The 19,963-nt window shown below is 36.4% G+C and overlaps 3 protein-coding genes across 6 annotated transcripts; 2 read left to right on the forward strand and 1 right to left on the reverse strand.

Moving 5' to 3' along the window:
• Positions 1-9: 9 nt before the first annotated feature.
• On the reverse strand, positions 10-709 carry Lamtor4 (Late endosomal/lysosomal adaptor, MAPK and MTOR activator 4). Of its 3 annotated transcripts, none has more exons than XM_089702489.1 (3): positions 466-709; positions 256-373; positions 10-169 (listed from the first exon to the last, which is right to left on the reverse strand). In XM_089702489.1, exons 1-3 carry the CDS (start codon positions 479-481, stop codon positions 10-12), a joined length of 294 nt encoding a protein of 97 aa, XP_089558615.1. In that variant the 5' UTR covers positions 482-709. The 3 variants fall into 3 exon arrangements, with proteins under 3 accessions (XP_089558615.1, XP_089558614.1, XP_089558613.1); XM_089702488.1 differs by having other exon boundaries at positions 256-408; positions 466-708; XM_089702487.1 differs by having other exon boundaries at positions 256-394; positions 466-707.
• Positions 710-5,845: 5,136 nt separating this feature from the next.
• LOC149483449 (uncharacterized) lies at positions 5,846-12,517 on the forward strand. Of its 2 annotated transcripts, none has more exons than XM_089702491.1 (7): positions 5,846-6,046; positions 7,331-7,444; positions 7,618-7,816; positions 8,000-8,114; positions 8,468-8,624; positions 9,696-10,592; positions 10,998-12,517. In XM_089702491.1, exons 2-7 carry the CDS (start codon positions 7,337-7,339, stop codon positions 11,106-11,108), a joined length of 1,587 nt encoding a protein of 528 aa, XP_089558617.1. In that variant the 5' UTR covers positions 5,846-6,046; positions 7,331-7,336; the 3' UTR covers positions 11,109-12,517. The 2 variants fall into 2 exon arrangements, with proteins under 2 accessions (XP_089558617.1, XP_089558616.1); XM_089702490.1 differs by having other exon boundaries at positions 5,849-6,046; positions 7,976-8,114.
• Positions 12,518-15,474: 2,957 nt separating this feature from the next.
• On the forward strand, positions 15,475-18,064 carry LOC149483450 (CUE domain-containing protein 1). Its single transcript, XM_089702492.1, has 3 exons — positions 15,475-15,752; positions 16,752-17,047; positions 17,398-18,064. Exons 1-3 carry the CDS (start codon positions 15,475-15,477, stop codon positions 17,562-17,564), a joined length of 741 nt encoding a protein of 246 aa, XP_089558618.1. The 3' UTR covers positions 17,565-18,064.
• Positions 18,065-19,963: the final 1,899 nt, after the last annotated feature.

Raw genomic sequence — 19,963 nt, forward strand, 5'->3', positions numbered from 1 at the left:
AATGTTAATTTATACATTGACAGCAATTCCTTCAGAAGCAGTTGCTTGTATGCTGCGCTTTACCACATGTATCTTCTTATTAGACAAGCATATCGCAAACCAATGATCTTCATATGCTATAGATATTTTCTTGAATGGTTCATTTGGTCCAAAGGCTATAGGATCCACACTAAAAATATAATAAAAGTTTGACAGTTATCTGTTCGCACACTCCACGTAATCAATGTATCGTAACAAAAAATATTTATTACCTACCTATTTGATAAACTGATAAGATCAGTAATAATCGTAGCAACACGTTCGTCGTTTTCAAGTTCGCCGCCAGATTCAAGTACCGCCCCGTCCTCTGTTAATATCAAATAGCCAAGTTTGTCTGGAATTTTTTCCATTATAGCTGAAATTAGGATACTTGACTTGACTATAATTAATATTTAAAATAATATAGATTTTATTTTATTTCCTTACCTTCTACAAAACTCATACGTATTGAAAAAACTTAAGATTCTATCATGTAACAATTTTAATTAGATACAACGTTTTAAACAATAATTTGTGATTATATGTAAAAATTTAGCTGAAATCTGAAATAGAAATATCGAATGGCCCTAATGGCTAATGGCCTAATACTTATTATATTAATTAATAGTAATAATGTAAAAGTATCGAAATATTTATCGAATTGTCAAATCACTCAAATGTCGATTGTCGTATCATTCAAACAGTTTTTGACAGCTGATATGTGTCCACCATCCACATCTTAAGAGCTATTACGCACTGTGGACCAGTACTATAGTTTAAATAGGGGCTTTCGCACTTAAGTCGTCAGTCGTCCAGGAGTAAGTCCAGTCGCCGGCGACTCAGTCGCCAGTCGGTCGACAGTGCGTAATAGCTCTTAGTGTCTAGTGGTTTACGTGATGCGCTTAGACCTTAGATCATTAAGTAATACTTAATGATCTAAGGCTTAGACTCGATAAAGAATGTTTGATGAATATAATTTTATATTGATATCGTCGAGTTACAACCAAATAGTAGCAAGAATACTACTCACAAATCACATACTACTGGTGCTACTGGTCACGACGTGTCACGACTGTCGACTTGCGAGACAAAAACGAGTGTGTAAATGCACCACAAGACACGAACTCTCTAAACCGTCTAACCACTCTAAGAGCGTATACGCATTATGCGGGTAACCGCATTGCGGGTAGCCGTCCGGCTGACCGCAAGCACAATTATGTACGTAATATTCATTTCTATGCGCACTGTGCGGTCTGCGGTAGCCGCATCGCAGTGCGCATAGAAATGAATATTACGTACATAATTGTGCTTGCGGTCAGCCGGACGGCTACCCGCAATGCGGCTACCCGCATAGTGCGTATACGCTCTTTAGAGCGTTTTCACATTATCCGATCCGATATCGGATATCGGAAGCCGATAGCCGATATCCGATATCGGAGGGAAGTAAAATGTATGAAATATGTGCCTGTCTTTCACATTGTCCGGTCCGATATCGGATATCGGAGCCGACACCGATATTCCCAGTGGCTATCGGACGATAATGTTCAGTGTTGCCAACTCAATTTTCGAAAAGGCAGTATACCAACAGCAAAAAAGCACTAGTTTGTGTATTTTCAGTCTTATAGAGCGCTCAATCTTTGAAAAAATTCTTTGCTTTTAACCTAAAACCCTTTCTATTAAAAGAAACCTTTTTTTATTAAGACAACACACATTTAAGTATTTATAGGCATTTAAAATACGATTTATACGGCAGGTATTTTTATTTGCCGTATTAAAATATACGGCAATTGGCTGAACTGAAGTAAACAAAAATATATTGCGTTCTTAAATTCAAATATCTATCTTTGAAAACATTATTATCTCATTCTGCCTCGCTCCTCCTCCTACTCGGATGTTGGTTGTGCTGTTTATTGTATTGTTGTCATTGAGTGCTTTGTTTTTAACCGACTTCAAAAAAGGAGGAGATTTCACACCGATTTTATTTTTATTTTGAATTTACAACAAAGAATACAAAGTTTGAAAACTCTTAATTCTAAAATAATTATCTTATCGGCGCTTATAAGCGCTGGTAACCCGCGCAGGAAAATATATGAACATGCGCTTATAAGCGCTGATCGGCGCCGACAAGTTTGTTGAAACTTGTAAGCGCCGATAAGCGCTTATAAGCGCCGATAAGCGCTTATAAGTTTCAAGCTTTCTTTCTGAATACGCCCTATACCCTTATTCATTGCTCTTGTAGGGGCTTGTTATGTGCGGGTGTAATAAAAGATGTGATAACTACGCAAAGGTTATATTTCGTTAACTACATATATTTATTCGGTATGTTATTAATATTCGACCTAATGCGACCAACCCGCGTCCCGACAAGCCCTTAACTAACTGTGCATAACGCACAAACTGTTTATATACGAGTTACCGTGTGAACCTATGGCGGGAACTTTCTTACTAGGTACTACACTTGAAATATTTCGGTAACTCGTAAATTGGCTTGTCGTCGCTACATCATTCCCCCCTTAAAATAAAAAAGGTATACAAGTAAAAAAATCTTACAATAAAATTAAACAATAAACAAAGGGGTATATATAAAATGTCGCTATATAAGGTTACAAAATGTTTACAATATAAAGTATAAAAAATGTTCACAATATAAATCAATCATAACGTATACAAGTGGTTAAAAGTTAACACCTAATTTCGTTAAACTATTTATGTTATTATAAAAACTTGGTTGGGTCTTCTAAGTGGCGTGCGATAATTGTTACACGTCATCTAACACTTAGTAACATTAACATTTCAAATCCCAATACGTTCTTTACACTTGTATCGTTTAATATTACAAAGGCTATTACTATACACTCATAAGCCATAAATCAAAAGTACTTAAATTTCTGAGTAGTAAACTTTTCAATCAAAACTCAACACAAACATAAATTTGAAATACCATACTTAAAACGTTAAACATTAATAATGAACTCGTTTCAAATTTCATAAGTGCTATTATTTATTAAATACGATGTGTTGATTACTAAGTATTTTTATACATTTCTATGAAGTCTTATGAATACTTATACCTAATCATCGTAATTTTAATAAATATAAAATAGTGGAAAAAATTACAAATACAATACTATTACCTAAATCGTACTGGTAATCGTATAGCTCTTCCACTACGCGTGGTATGTGTATTAGGCAATTCGCTACTTGGAATTTATTGTAATGGAACCTCAGTATCTGCCCCAGATATCGTATCACTATCATCATTCAAATAATATGCAGGTTTTAGACGGTCTACAGATATTCTAACTTTCCTGCCAGTCATTTGAATGTAAAATACCTTTTCCTCTCGACTCAACACACGATAAGGACCGTCGTATGTTAGTTATAAAGGCTTACGTACTGCGTCGTTTCTTACAAAAACATAATCGCACTTTTCTAAATCGGGGTGAATAAATATGTTCCGTCTTTCATTCTGCCTAATAGCTACTGACTGATATTTCCTAATAGAGTCTCGTAATTTACTTACATACTCAAGACTGCTATCTATTTCAAAACTCGATTTTTTATCGTAATAATCACCTGGTAATCGCAAAGTTGTTCCGTACGTAATTTCTGCTGCGCTTATGCCGGTATCACTTCTTACTGCTGTTCTAAGTCCTAGCAACACAGTTGGTAATTCCGTAACCCAAGATGATGATATATTGCATAAACGAGCCGTTAATGCCGCTTTAAGCGACCTATGCCAACGCTCTACCGCCCCGTTACTCTGTGGGTGGTAAGGTGTCGTACGCAACTTATTAATACCTAATAACTTCATTAGTGTAGCAAATAATTGACTTTCGAATTGGCGTCCTTGATCGCTTGTTAGCTTTTTCGGACAACCGAAACGAGAGATCCATTCTTCATATATTACACGCAAAATCGTTTCAGCAGTTATATATCTCGTAGGAAAACATTCTGGCCATCGCGTCCCCCTGTCACTATGGTTAGGCAATACGTCCTAAAACCTTCGGGTGAAGTGGGTAAAGGTCCAATTAAATCAACATGAATATTATGTTCAAACCTATCGCACTGCGGAAACGATCCTAAACCTGACATTGTATGTCGATTAACCTTCGATCGTTGACATTCAATGCATGTTTTAACTTTTAACTCATTGGCCAACGTGACGAATCATATTTGGCCAATAAAAACGATTTTGAATCAATTTGCGTGTAGTCCTTATTCCGGGATGACATAAATTATGTACACTATCAAAAACAATACGTCGAAATTTATCAGTCAAATAGGGTCTAATTTTAACATTATCTAAATTACAATAAATAAATGTACCACTTTGAGGTAACATAATTTTCTTTAACCTATTATTAGCGTCTTTCGAATTAGATAATTGTAACATGTAAGAATCTTGTTGTTGATTCTAAGCAAGTTCTGCGTAATCTATTACAGTGGGACAACTTATTGTTGCGACTCGTGATAACAAATCTGCAACGACATTATCTTGCCCACTAACGTGTTTCAAATCCGTTGTGAACTCACTAATGAATATCAAGTGTCGTGTACGTCTGGGTAACTCTTTCTCGCTATTTACTTTAGAAAATGCATAAATTAACGGTTTGTGATCCGTATACACCGCTAACTGTCGTCCTTCGACCATATTCCGAAAATGACGAATAGCCAAGTAAATTGCTAATAACTCCCTATATACGTACTATACTTGCGTTCAATCTTAGATAGATTCTTAGAAAAATAACCTACATGAGTATCCGATGCGTCCGTCATAAGTGCGAGCGATGCATCGGCCTTAGGGTGCTAAAAAAATCTGCACTTTATAAACAAAAACATAAGTTGAGTTACCTTGGCGATAATAATTAATGACCATTTATACGGTCGCCGTAAACTAAGATCTAAAGTCATTAACTTAGTACCAAATGTCTTAATTACACTAAACTACACTTTTTAATCACTACACAGTACACTCACTCGCGGATTGGTTATTTTTCGACACTGGTAAAATTAAAATATTGCGCCGGTGTCCACTAAAAACTTAATATTACTTTTTCTATCTCTTATACACAGGCGTTTATTTACGGTGGAACAGACATCCGCCTCTGTCTGCACCGTATTTAGTTTTTTTGTTGGCTCTCCTGCTGCTTCTGCCACGCACAAGGTTGAATGCACTTGCTGGCGTTGTGCTTATAGCGGTAATGGTAATAACATATCCAATTGGAATTTTTGTGTTTTGATATTCCTGTACGATCGCGACTTCGCGATGCGGAGCGATGCGTGCGATTTCCGTACCTTCGACCGCTAAACGATTTGCCTCTCGAGCCTGCACATTCCAGCTGGTTTACCCGCTGCTTTAATTGTGCTAACTGCTCGAGAAGGTTTAATTGTACCGACAAAACTGCTCTAACTGGAACTGCCGGATTCATTTTGAATTAAATTTTAAACAAACGATATCTATGCAATTCACTATAATAATGTTCACTCTTCGTCGGGGGTCACCAATGTTGGAGTCACCAATGTAGGGGCTTGTTATGTGCGGGTGTAATGAAAGATGAATAACTGCGCAAAGGTTATATTTCGTTAACTACATATATATATTCGTATGTAATTAATATTCGACCTAATGCGACCAACCCGCGTCCCGACAAGCCCTTAACTAACTGTGCATAACGCACAAACTGTTTATATACGAGTTACCGTGTGAACCTATGGTGGGAACTTTCTTACTAGGTAGTAGGTACTACACTTGAAATATTTCGGTAACTCGTAAATTGGCTTGTCGTCGCTACACTCTAAACTCAATAGTCAATATTTCAATCTGTCAGTTGTCACATTGACATTTCTACGTGATTTCTACGATCTACGTAGAATACCTACCTAAATGAAGAAAATTTTGAATTGTGATTTTTGATTGATGTGTTAAATGTTAATACTTTTATTGAAATTAATTGTTTAGTAAAAGTAAAGTTCCTTGTTTTAGTGAAAATCAAAAGCAGTATTTTGTTATTTGACTGACCTTAACGTAAGTTGAAAATTACAATAAACAATCTATCCTCGTTACATTCCCAACACATATGGAATCAATGTAATGTAATATGAATACACTTCTTATTATGATTCCATTTTTATTTTATTGTGTAATTCATATAACGATTATAGTCACTCTCTATAAACTTGTGACACATATGAGTAATGCGTAGTTATCGATATGCAATCTTTTTTATGAATACACACAGGAGTTATTCTTATAATATATTGTATTTATTGTTGTAATATTATTGGTGCACGTATTCTCGGAACTGGACTTACTCGTTGCAACATAAACTAAAAAACATCTAAAACATCAACTACTGTTATTTAATATAATTGCTCAATTTTGTGATATTGTTTCCAGTCGATACATTTTAATCGAAGAAGCAATCTATGATTAGTTTTAAATGTGATTTTCCTTTTTTGTAACAAATGGATATGTAACTAGCGGTCCGCCCCGGCTTCGCCCGTGGTTCATATTTATGTTTCCTCTACATAAGAACCATCCTCTTACTTCAAGGAATATATAAAAAAAGGATTATCGAAATCGGTCCACCCGTTCACACGTGATGCAGTGACAATGCAAAACGGGTTTCCTTTTTACATAGACTAAACTTCAAAGTTCACTTTTAAACACTATTACATTTGGGTCTTGCAGTGTAATTGTTGCTTATAACTTCTGCAGTAGTGTACATTTTGAAAGAGAAAAGCAGATCTTTTAACCCATTGAGCCCCGAACGGCCCGATCGGGCCACGACACAATAGATTTTCTATTGTGTTTGTGATTCCGGGGCCTGAGTTGTTAAAGTAATTTTTGGTGAATGACTAAAAAATTCTAGAAAAACTCTTAATGCCTCATTACAATATACTGATACCATACAAATAAATGTTTCATTATATCCAGTATTATCATTCTTAATAACTCCGAGACACATACTACTACTACATTTTCTTTTATTCAGATATTGAGTCACTCATTATATAATGCATCAATATGTGTTTACTAATCAAATTAAAAAATATGAAGCAATGATGTCTTCAATTTGTGTTTAATAACTTCAAATCCTAAAGAAAAGGGTACTTACATGTGTATTGTGGAACCACATTTCACCATATAATTGGCACAAGTTATTTTTCAAGTTCACAACATCACAATGTTTATGTTATATCATTTAAATATGGGTTATTTCCTGTGTTGATATGATAATACACAATTAAAAGGAAATGAATAAAACATAGCAGTGCCTTTTAATTAAAATATTTTCAATATTTGTAGGTCAAAATGTTAAGATTTCGAAATAAAATGGGTACTGAGCGCAGTAAGGAATGGCGCTGTTGTGGATGCTTGCATGTACGAACCGGAACCATACTTCTTGGTTCTTGGCATTTGGTAAGTATTTCTATAATTCAATGCATGTTCTTTCAAATTTTATAAAAATATTACGATATATTTCTATCAAAATGCAGACCTTGTTATCAATAAGATTTTATTGGATCAAAATTATTTTTAACATCCCTCATCCTTTACTTAGTATTTTCATTTGAAATATACAAATTTTTCAGACCCTTCATCTCATAGCTCTGGGATTCTTGGCTGCTGTGGTTAGGGATCCAGCTTTAATGCAGGACTTTGAACAGGAGCAGGAGACTTTTGTAGATTGGCATGATGTTGGTTCAGCATTACCCACACCCTTGTCTAATGTGGAAGCACCTCCCAGTCCACAATATGCTGTTAAACCAAGAGACCACAGCTATATATACCGTAAGCATGTGACTGTAACAATTGATACTATATTATTTATGTACATAATATATAAAATTAGATATGCATTGTTGTTACTGACTTGTGATTTGAACATTCATTCATGTATACTTCTAAAAGTACACTAATTTTTAACTATTGTTGTTTATTTTTATTCAGATGACGTAGATGTTGGTGCTCTAGTTACAGTGTGCACTCTGGCTATCACTCTGATGTTAATATATGGTGCAGCTCGCGGCAAACCTGCCCATATCTTACCTTTCTTCTGTCTACAAATTTTTGATTTCGCCATCACCGTGTAAGTATGCTTAACAGATTTTTTTTCTTCACATATGTACTATTAAATTAAATACTGTGATATGACAGAATTGTTTTATGTTAACAAAAATGGAATATCGATTGTGCAATGAGTTATGTAATACAGTTTGTGTACTTATTTATAAATTTTTGTAATCAAAAAATTTTTTTTTATTAATTTTTCATGCACTAATAAAGTGAATATGTTTTAAGGTTGTAATAATTTGGTAACAGTAGTTCCAGACGTTTAAGAATTAGGAAATTGAATAATAAATTTGAAAATTTATACAAATTTCTAATGTTGGGAGGAAATTAGAAAATAAAATACATTTTTCTTTCATTTTTTTAATTTAGATTAACCGGTATGGGATATCTTTGCTACGTGCGCTCGATCCACCGCCTGGTGAAGGACGCTCGTCGCGTTCCATGGCGGAACGAGTTGCTAACACTGCCCGCCCCTGCGTTGGCTTTCCTCATACTGTGCGCCTTCCTTGTCGCTATTCTCCAGAAGGTATGTAGTTTTTTAACTAGTTTTATTGTGTTTGAATAGTCCAATGTTACATAAAGATGAACTTTAACAACTGACAGCATGTTATGATGTTAACCTCTTAACTAAGAACAATACAAAGTTGACAAACTAGAATGTGTTAGAAAGTAATAAACAATTTATTCAAAGAAATAAAAGCTGTCTGATTCCTTATTGAACCTTTGATTAACGGAAATCGACTATAAAAAGTTTTTAATCTATACTTATAATAAATCTGTAGAGAGGCCAATTCTGTACATGAAATATATTTAAAAAAAAACTATGAAGGGGTGATAAGGGATCGCTACTGATGCCAAAAATGCAATTAGTAAAATTTTTGTCTGTCTGTCTGTCTGTCTGTCTGTCTGTCTGTCTGTCTGTCTGTATATTCGTTATAGAAACAAAAACTACACGACGGATTTCAACCAAATTTGGCACAATTATTCTTCATACTCCTGGGCAGGTTATAGTAAAAGAATCATGTAAATCGGTGTAGAAACACCAAAGTTATATGTACATGAAATACGCTATAATAAGTCATCGCGCGTGAATACAGAATCATGCCATAAGGATTATTTTTGTGTATCAGTTGCCGCGTTCGACGCGCTTCGCGGCGGGAGCTATAAAAATTAAAAAGGCGGCGGGTCTGCACCCGTCGCGTTGTCACGGCATCACGTGTGAACGGCTGAACCGATTTCGATAATTCTTTTCTATTATATTCCTTGAAGTACGAGGATGGTTCTTATGTAGAGAAAACGTAAATATGTACCACGGGCGAAGCCGGGGCGGACCGCTAGTCTACACTATAATAATATTATAAAGAGGAAAACTTTGTTTGTTTGTTTGTTTGTATGTTTGTTTGATTGTAATGAATAGGCTCATAAACTACTGGACCGATTTTAAAAATTCTTTCACCATTCGAAAGCTACATTATCCATGAGTAACATAGGCTAGGTTTTATCCCGGAAATCCCACGGGAACGGGAACTATGCGGGTTTTTCTTTGAAAACGCGGGCGAAGCCGCAGGCGGAAAGCTAGTATCAAATATTTTCCCAGGCGTATTTCATCAACATGGTGTGGCGCTGCTACAAGTACCTCACGATGCGCACGCACGCGCTCACCAGCCTCACGCCCTTCGTGATATCCAGCGAGGGCTCCGTGAGCCCCATCGCCCCGTACAGCCGCGCGCCGCTGCCCGTGCCGCAGTACTCCAGCCTGCTGCCCGACTACGAGGAGGCGGTCAAACAGACCCCGCCCCCCTCGTACCGCGCCGCTACGCTCATGGCTGCCAACCCTGTGCCTGTGGTAAGTGCGCTCTCCGTGAGCCCCATCGCCCCGTACAGCCGCGCGCCGCTGCCCGTGCCGCAGTACTCCAGCCTGCTGCCCGACTACGAGGAGGCGGTCAAACAGACCCCGCCCCCCTCGTACCGCGCCGCTACGCTCATGGCTGCCAACCCTGTGCCTGTGGTAAGTGCGCTCTCCGTGAGCCCCATCGCCCCGTACAGCCGCGCGCCGCTGCCCGTGCCGCAGTACTCCAGCCTGCTGCCCGACTACGAGGAGGCGGTCAAACAGACCCCGCCCCCCTCGTACCGCGCCGCTACGCTCATGGCTGCCAACCCTGTGCCTGTGGTAAGTGCGCTCTCCGTTAGCCCCATCGCCCCGTACAGCCGCGCGCCGCTGCCCGTGCCGCAGTACTCCAGCCTGCTGCCCGACTACGAGGAGGCGGTCAAACAGACCCCGCCCCCCTCGTACCGCGCCGCTACGCTCATGGCTGCCAACCCTGTGCCTGTGGTAAGTGCGCTCTCCGTTAGCCCCATCGCCCCGTACAGCCGCGCGCCGCTGCCCGTGCCGCAGTACTCGATCCTGCTGCCCGACTACGAGGAGGCGGTCAAACAGACCCCGCCCCCCTCGTACCGCGCCGCTACGCTCATGGCTGCCAACCCTGTGCCTGTGGTAAGTGCGCTCTCCGTTAGCCCCATCGCCCCGTACAGCCGCGCGCCGCTGCCCGTGCCGCAGTACTCGATCCTGCTGCCCGACTACGAGGAGGCGGTCAAACAGACCCCGCCCCCCTCGTACCGCGCTCCTGTGCCTGTGGTAAGTGCAATGTGAACTTCATTGCTCATTGCTCTGGTCTGCTTATTGAATGGTGAAACCAACCAACAGGAAGTAACAGTGAAAGTCCAACATAGAATCTCAGGTGTACTATAACTGCATCACTATACCTATATATTGCTAGAATAATGTGTATCTGACTGTTTACCATATTATGTATATTGATTATGTGTTGATTTTCAGTCAATTTGATTGAGTCTTGTGTGTAGATTCATTATTAATTAATGATATTTTTTTCATTAACAGGCCGCCAACCAAGCTAACAAGGATGGAACTGAAGCTCAAGCAGAAGGACAAAATGCCCCCACAAACACTATGGTAGTTCTCCCGCAACAGGGCTCACAGGCTCCCGTCTAAACATTACCATTAACTGCTAAGTCTTCATTAACTTATTTTTTATGCAATCTTTTAAATGGTTTTTTTATCACATGGACTGTATTTTGGGGCGGGAAACCCATATTCTCTTTGAGAATTCTACACTGATCCAAAATTATATTACTAGCAATTTTGCCTTGGGTGTATGTCTCTTACTATCAGGTGACGCGTCTGCACGTTTGCCTCGATCTGCCCAAAAAAAAAGATCTTGTATTCCATTTTTACTCTGTTGCCATATTTCTTTTTATGACATGTTAATTTTATTATTTATCTGTTTCTTTTTTATACTTTTACCATATACCATTATAGGTTTGTGTGTCATGTATTCTAGTTTTTAAATCATGAATTTTCTTTGGGTCCAAATGAATATATTTTGCCAATTAAACATCTTCTAATATTATGCGATGTCATTTCATGGAACAATGAATTAAAAATGAAATATAGTATTATAGGTAGCGTTTTGATGTCGTAGAAATGCAAAAAATTTGCGATCTCTTGGTGTCTTTTTATTTTATTTTGCGTTATTAGCATTAAATCGTAAACAAAACTATACATTTTATTCTTCAAAGAAATAAAGATAATATTTATAAACGAAATTTTGTTTTGTTATTCTCTACGTATTTTGTATTGTTTTCAAATCACACAATAATTAAGTACAACAAATGAAATCGTGTTTTCAATTTTATTGAATGTCTAAAGTGGAAATGCAATATAATTATTTATTCTATACTCTAATTACATCGACTTCAACTATACTTAGAAATACTATATGTGGTAAATTACTTACGGTCTATGCCACCTCTTTCGCACAATCTAATTTAATTTCAATAATTATTCTATACTTTATGTAATATTTTTCTCATTCAGACGATTCATATTCTTTTGAACAATTGGTTAGGATAAACATATTCATAGAGCTCAGGACCGTCCATTTTGAAAGGCAATTAAGTTGTGTCAATTGTATGTTTTAAAAGATCAAAAAGTTATTTTAATTTACTTATCGAATATCTAAATAACAGATAATTTTATATTAAAAGTTAAAACCTAACTTCAAAGAAACTAACCCTATTTTATTGTATTATTTGATCTGTTAGTCTGTTACGCTCGTGTCAAATTTAATAATATATATAAGCTAAGCTCTTCGATGTAGTTCTACTACGGCCTATCTATAGTAAGATAATATCTCCTGTGAAGTAAAATATATTTGCAAACTAACAATTGTACTTAGCCTATCTCGGATAATATATGAAATATCCAATGTGTCGCACTTAGATGAATACTGTATTTTTATTATTGATAATATTATTTGTTGTATAGTAATATTACACGATAAGGCACTTAATTATTCATGTGTGTAAGATAAAAACTTGAAAATAAATGTTGACAATGCATATCTATTCGTTAAACTAATCGGCGTTCCCCTTTTTTTCTCCCGCTAAGAAAATTCTGGTCTCACAATTATATTCTAGGATTTGCTCGCGGGTTCGTCTGTAGCTGGTACCGCGCGGCAAAGCTAGTATAAATCATTGAGATAATATGTACTACGTACTAGAGTGGCTATTCCAAACAAAAACATTGCGCGCGGCCGATGTGGTGGGGTACGTGTGGAACGAGCGGGGCGTGGCTTCAAGTTCAAAGATTAAGCAATGCGTGCAGATGCGACACATTGTGCAATCTGTTTACTCGGTACTATCTGGTGGTACTAATACTAGGGATTTAATAAAAAGAGGATTTTATATTAAACTATGTATTTTAATTTCCTTTAAATAATATCAATTTAGTAAGCTTTTGTCGTTTTGTGTAGTAATCAATAGTTTTATCAGTTTTTGCTTCATGATGAAATATGATATATGAAATGAATAGAACAAATGCATGAATACTCTGATGGTAACCATGTGTCCTCACTACGATTTTTTTGAACAAATTTAATCCACGCCTCTCTTTTTTCGTGGCCGTGCCGCGGAAACCTATAAACAAGTTGAATTAAAACTAAACAGTATGGAAATATTATTATTATGTTTCTCGGTTCCATAATAGTCGGGTACCACCAGAAGGACGGTACCCGGACCTTTGGAAGGCTTACGTGGGGACACGGATCCAACACGCAGAGGCCCTATTATTTTCATTATTTTTCATATTCACACATAATAAACTATTTTTTTAAATATCGCCTATTGTATTTAATCTGAACTATTTAATGATAAGAGCACACACATTTCTTTTTTGTTAAATTAATTGTATAGATATCGCCTAATTTATTATTAGTTTCTGTGAATGTTGTGTTCATTTGTAATTGTTGTGCATAATAATTTATAAATCCTATTGGAACAACTGTTGATGAACCTTTTTTTAATAAATAAAAATAGGTAAATAAATAAATATTACTTAATATAACCTACCGTTTCACTTTGCGTAGTCGGGTAAAAGTATAAATATTTAGGTACTACACCATGGTAATTTTTCCTAGTATATATTGTATATTCATAGTTAAAAAATCCAGTTACATTTTTTTACAGACTCATCGATAGTGTCACGTCTGTGCGTATAGAAATGTGTTAGTCTATGAAAAATGGCGCGAAACGCAGAACGCGTGGTGATTTTTCGCAAAATGATAATAATATTAGTAAAATGCATGACTTACTCATAATAAGGAAACTTACTGGTGAAAAGTCACTCCTCGGGCTTTGTTTGTATTATAGGAACTGTTAAAACAATATCTTAGCACACACGAAGGCATTTTGAACAGAGCAATAACACGTGTTGACGCGGCAAGCGGGGGGCACAGTCCGGCACAGACTAAATGAGACTTGTGACTTTTGCCTCTAGCTCGTGTTAAAGAGAGTGTAGTAGCGATGGCCTCTCTAGTACTTAGTACTTGTATACGTAGTATATTATTATTAGTCTGTGGTAGTACATATTATCTCAATGGTATAAAATAACATTTAGTTTTTTCTTCTAAATTTGATCTATTTCGAATTATCCATCTAAAAAATGTTTGTGATTAATAAATTAAAAAAAACTGTCTGTATAAAAATAATACGCGTCTGTGCTCGCGTGCACCTGTCCTAAATACATGCATCCCCATCCATGCTTTCATCCTCTTTTAAATTCCCTTCAAGTTTTCATTTAGCGACAAATATCCTATGAGACTCCAGGGAATCATCGGTGATCTATGTATATATCAAAATTCATTAATTTATATTTACAAATTTTAACATAGCAAATCTAGAGTTCTTTTAATAATTCTTAGAGGCGTATTGGGCATATTATATTAATGAAGAATAAATAAAGCCATAAAATAAAAAAAAAAGTACGTGCCGAGCACACGCGTCATAAGTGAAACTTCTTTGGCAAGATTCAAATCCACCATGGTACCAAAATCGTCGCCTTACTCCATGAAGTGATGAAATTGCCAGGACGCGACCTTGAAATTTTACTCTCAACCTGCTTAAAGAAGTTTCACTTCAATATTATGATAAAATCTAAGTCCTACGAGTAGGTACGTAATTACGTAAAGTGTTTCTCGAATCTTAAAACTTGTTACCTATGTGTAGCTTAGGTAGGTAGGTCGAGGATGCATTGCAGTCTTTGTATCCGGGATGTTCAGGACTGCAATTAGAGTTAATTGGTATCCTCAAGTACGTCAGGTGCTTTAAGGTTTCATTTACCTAAACTTCGTTTTAAATTCATGATACATAATCAATATATTATTGTCTAAGATTATCTATTCTTGTACAGTTTTTAAAGCGCCATTTGACTTAAGTAATATACGCCCTGGAACAAAGACGCAATAAAATACAAAATCGAATACCCAGTAATATTTCATAAAAGTATTTCTGTCCAAGTCACGTACGAAGTGTTTATGCTCTTTCTGCACAACCATGAACGTTGCAGAAGAATATAAAAAGGTCAAAATGATGAAAGTAATTTACAAACAATAGTCGGACATGCGCGCATGCCGCTTGCCGGACGAGGCAACAACATAGCGCGCCGTCGTAGTTTCACGCGGCTCTATTTATATCGACGACTACACCCTCCGCGTTCCTCTGCACTCACGCAAGCGCATTGCACACCTGAAACACAGAAAGTGAAAATTGCACATCATGGTAACGTTCAGTGCAGGGCGCTGTATTACATTAGCGTTCTAATATCGCTAATTAGTGGCGTGGGGGACACAAACCGACCGACGCAATATCAAGCGCGTCGCGAGAATGGCCGATGCCTACACGGCAACGGTTTCCTACACTGCGCCAAATCCGAGTGACGTATCAGCTGTTTTGCCGGCGAGAGATCCGCGCTCGTGACACCTCTCGAAGATCACGCACTACGACCCGCCGCGGCCGGCACGATGGCTTCGACGATGCAACTCGAGTTCACGCAGGCGATGACGGATTTTAAAACCATGTTTCCGGACATGGATGATGACGTTATCGAAGCCGTGCTGCGTGCTAACCAGGGTGCGGTTGATGCGACCATCGACCAACTGCTGGCTATGAGCACTGACAACCAGAATGAAAGACTGCGGTTAGAGATAGAGCGCGTAGAAAGTTGCTCGCCTTCTCGTAGCAGCCGCCGGTCAGCACGCGCTGTTCAGAACGGCGATGATAATGATACCACAGCACTTGTGTAAGTAGCTAGCATATTATGTGATGCAATAGTAGATAAATAAATAAACCTTATTTAAAGTTACCATCAATATAAAAAAAAAATATGAAATATCAGTTTGGATCAAGAAGCTTATATCGTTTGGATTATCTTAATTAAATGTTAGATATTATTTTTGACTCATTAAAATAAATAAAACTTTTAGAACTAGTAAGCTTTCGAGTCTCGTATCACCAAATTTAGTCGTTTTTATTTTTCATGGTAATCAGTAGGTAATCCATATTTTTAAAGAAAATTTTAAGAAAATTGCTCCACCTTTACAATAAGGGCAAAATAAACGGCAAAAATGGTAAAAAAGGCGACAATTTGTTATTTTATTGGTTTAGAACTTTAGATTGTTTTTGCTCCATCACAAGCATTATACTCGGTTGTTAGCTTTCAAGGCATGTTTCGCCCACGGTGCATTATTTCATATACGAGTATGGCAGTAATCATCTAAATATTGCATAAATAAGTCATCAATTATAATGTAGCGAGTCGCTTGCCAGGCGTTTATCAGAGACCGGCAGATTCATCTGAGCCAAGAACACGTCACTGACCTACAACTATTAAGTAGCTTCTTGATCATGAAATTTCTTCCAATTGCATAATCTCAAATTCAGCAACTTATTTATGCAATTGGACATCTTTTACAAGCGCTTTTGAATCGCTTTAATACATTTAGAATACTATTAATATTTTTTTATTGATTTCCTCACCACTCAATATCATCTATTTCGTTAGTTTTATGCTATCTATCTGGCACATTTTTCATATAGATTTTCAATTTAGTATATCTACTAGGTACGAAAAAATTAATCTATTTCCATCTAAATTCCTTTACGGATCTTGATAAGAATATTCGGGACATATTATTGAACTGTTCAGGCAGAACAGTAATTATCTATATTGCAATTTGCAATTAATAACTTTTTAATACAATCGTACTCGTATATATCTTGAGTTAGGTGTTGCTTGCAGAGACGTTGAAGACGAGTCGGTGCCGTTAGCTGTACGTAAAAAATGGGTTCCGCGAATGCTAGGTCCCCTACCACCGATGTTCCTACGCATACCTCCCAATACAGATGCTAGAATAGATCTTAATCTCGAAATGGATGACGACCGCATCGCCACATTCCTTCAGAACGAGGAATTCATGGCCGAACTGCGATGGAACCAAGAGTTCATAGCAGCATTGGACAGTGAACAAGGAAATAAAACAAAATGTCATGATGATGAAGCGGCTTTTAAGGAAAGACTGAAAAATATGGGCAAACGTAAGTTATTACAATTAAACTTTATTGAAATTTCATATCTGACTTAACTAATCAATTTTTAACCATTGGTGCTTATAAAATACTCTACAAATACATATTTTATTAATGTAGATTTGCAAAATTGCAATCAGTAGTAAATTATAGTAAATAAATTATATCGATCTTTTTTTTTTAATTGATACTAAATGAACACTGGATGGAGTTTAGTGAGAGGGTCATCCATCATCAGTATTAATGTAAAATAGAGTTGTTATTAAAATATTAATATTTCATAATTAGTTTCCCTTATATTAAAGACTAATAACTTACATCTTTATCTGGAAACCGATCTTCTAATATTTGTATTATAGTCTCACGGAAGAAATTTGCGCAACTATCGCGGATGTTTTCGAGAGGGGGTTCCCGGCGGAGCGGCAGCGGGCGCGCTCCGCCCCGCGGCCCGCCCGACAGCTTGCTGCTGCAGGAAGAGCACAGCGATGACGACGACAAATCACACACACAAAACATCAAAATTTAATTTAATCTTGCCACGTCATATCATCGCGCTTCATCCGAAGACTTAGATGGGCCTTATTTTGGAGCTGCACAAGGTTTCGCATAAGACTGGGGATAGATAGATAGGATTGGACAATTTGTTATTGTTGATTCGATGTGAAAAGATAATTTTTAAGGTTTATAGAGAGAATCAGCCGTACGTTTGATTTGATTGTAAATTAATGTCTAGACTACGTGTAGACACTACCTAGCACTTTGCTTTATTTTGCTTATAGTTTAATTAGAATCATATCTGTTCATTGATCTTAGATAATTATATTCCATCTACCTATGTCGTTTTTAACTTGCTGTTTAGATGTCCCAGTTATCTATAATAATTTCCACTTGTTTTGTTGTAAAATATTTGTAGTTAACATTATTGTGTTTGTATAAAAAAATAATTATATTGTTCGACCTCCTAATGTTATTTAATAAGTAATACCAACTTCTCCTCTTTTAGAAATAAATTGATGATCTCTTTTACTTTGCGTTATTTATTGTTATTTGTTACTACAAAGTACTTATATAAGTTCCTTATAATAAAACACGTTAACTATAAGAAAACTTAGAAAATAAAAAGGGCAATTCTCTTCATTACTTTAATTTTATAATGATACGTCTACTGGCATTTTTGTAAAAGTCTACAGCCTGATCGGTGCATAGTAAAGTGGGGCCCTTCTCGGAAGAAATATTACGAGTGAAATATTTGCATATTTAAGCAACTCACAACGGCCGCGTCGACCATAACTCCATGTGTCTGAATAATATATGGCGATGAATATCTAATGATTAATTACGCAATTAATGATCATGGAGGTTGATACAAACGCATGTCATTGCCAACCTGTAGATAATTAGGTATGAAAGATGATTCGGATTGGCAACTCGTCTTCTAATAAATTAAGATCAGAAGATCAGTGAAGCAAAACCCGTTGAATGGCAGGTGTGTTATTAGGCTAGGCGACTTTTTATCACAAAGCTATACTTTAGTGAACAGCAAAACATTTATCTCTAACGTAGGTAACCAGTTTTTAAGTCGTGTAAAAATAGGATATTATACATTTAATACCTACACTAGCGGATGCCAGTGACTTCTTCTGCGTTAGATAAGATTTTTTTTGCTAGCAAAGCTTATTTCCTTGCAAAGTAACTCCTATCTGTTAGTAGACTTATCAATATCATTCTAGCTGTTGCCCGTTTCAGTCATTCATTAAGAATTATTCATCTTTAAAATCTATAATTAATACTCAAGTAGGTAGCCCTTATAGAGGCCAATTCAAACGAGTCCTGGAGAATTCATATAAAATAATCTTAGTAAACTAATATGTTATATTTTATAACACTACACGTTGATGAAAAGCGTGTGAAAATACGTTAGTTTTAAAGTTAATAGCCTTCAAAGATAACGACGACGTGACGGACAGCCGACAGATACGCCAGGTAGACTGCATTATCGAATGCACCTATTTGTTATAAGATACCTCTACCAGCTAGAAAACTTCTATAATAAACTAAAGAAAACATTTAAAAACCAATTCTACATTATACTCTATATTACGGTCGAGTAAGTAGAGGCTGCGTCATATGAGTATTGACGCGTGCCACAAGATCGTATATAACTGAAATTTTTCCATGAAAAGCGACGAGGCGTAACGCGAAAGTCGGATTGCCTTCTCAACTGCCTCCTATGACTATTGACTACACATTGTTACGCATAGCTTAGTTGGTGGACAATTGATATGGAAACACGCATAATGATTTTAAATACTGATAGAGATACGTTTCCAGACATTTGTTGCGTGAATAAATTAATACAGAGTTATACTTTTATCTACAAATTAAATATAATAACTAGTTAATTAGATTTTTTTATTATTTATTATATAAATTACTTTCATATAAGTACATAAAAAAAATATTTTCATGCACTATGCAATTTAGATATGAATATAATTTCATAACATTTAAAATTACTTACCAGCTAATAAATTAGAAAATAGCTAGCTAAATAGGTAGCTACTAAAAATATTTCTCATACGAAAAGAAAAGATGATGAAAGGTAAGCCTGATTTAATTTTTTTTAATATTAGGTATATATATTATTAATAATTATTTAAAGATAATTATGTACCCAAGTAGGTACTTACTTAACTAATTTGAAGTAATAATTTAAAGGGTATTCACTATTCAATATTTTGCATATATGTATAACCATTTCGTAAAATTAATAAATCCTTTGATGATTTACATAATACAAATTAATTATTATTTGACGCATAAAGATTTAATGTATATAAATGCAACTTTAATTACATAGGTATTTTCTAAATGATGTGTTAAAATGATTAGGTACGTGCACGCATAGAGACGCGACCGCAGCCG

The sequence above is a fragment of the Colias philodice genome, chromosome 13 (assembly GCF_061535455.1).
Source record: "Colias philodice isolate Cphi_HAF_F1 chromosome 13, ilColPhil1 Martin Lab GWU primary, whole genome shotgun sequence".
In the NCBI taxonomy this organism is placed as follows: Eukaryota; Metazoa; Arthropoda; class Insecta; order Lepidoptera; family Pieridae; genus Colias; species Colias philodice.

Bases quoted from the DNA above. Each gene is read 5' to 3' on its own strand.
- Lamtor4 (XM_089702487.1), bottom strand. The intron at 170-255 runs GTAGGTAATAAA...TTATATTTTTAG, and splicing joins CTTATCAGTTTATCAAATAG to TGTGGATCCTATAGCCTTTG.
- LOC149483449 (XM_089702490.1), top strand. From the start codon at position 7,337: ATGTTAAGATTTCGAAATAAAATGGGTACTGAGCGCAGTAAGGAATGG. The intron at 7,445-7,617 runs GTAAGTATTTCT...CAAATTTTTCAG, and splicing joins TTCTTGGTTCTTGGCATTTG to ACCCTTCATCTCATAGCTCT. The intron at 8,115-8,467 runs GTAAGTATGCTT...TTTTTAATTTAG, and splicing joins TTTGATTTCGCCATCACCGT to ATTAACCGGTATGGGATATC.
- LOC149483450 (XM_089702492.1), top strand. From the start codon at position 15,475: ATGGCTTCGACGATGCAACTCGAGTTCACGCAGGCGATGACGGATTTT. The intron at 15,753-16,751 runs GTAAGTAGCTAG...TGTTGCTTGCAG, and splicing joins AATGATACCACAGCACTTGT to AGACGTTGAAGACGAGTCGG. The intron at 17,048-17,397 runs GTAAGTTATTAC...TTTGTATTATAG, and splicing joins ACTGAAAAATATGGGCAAAC to TCTCACGGAAGAAATTTGCG.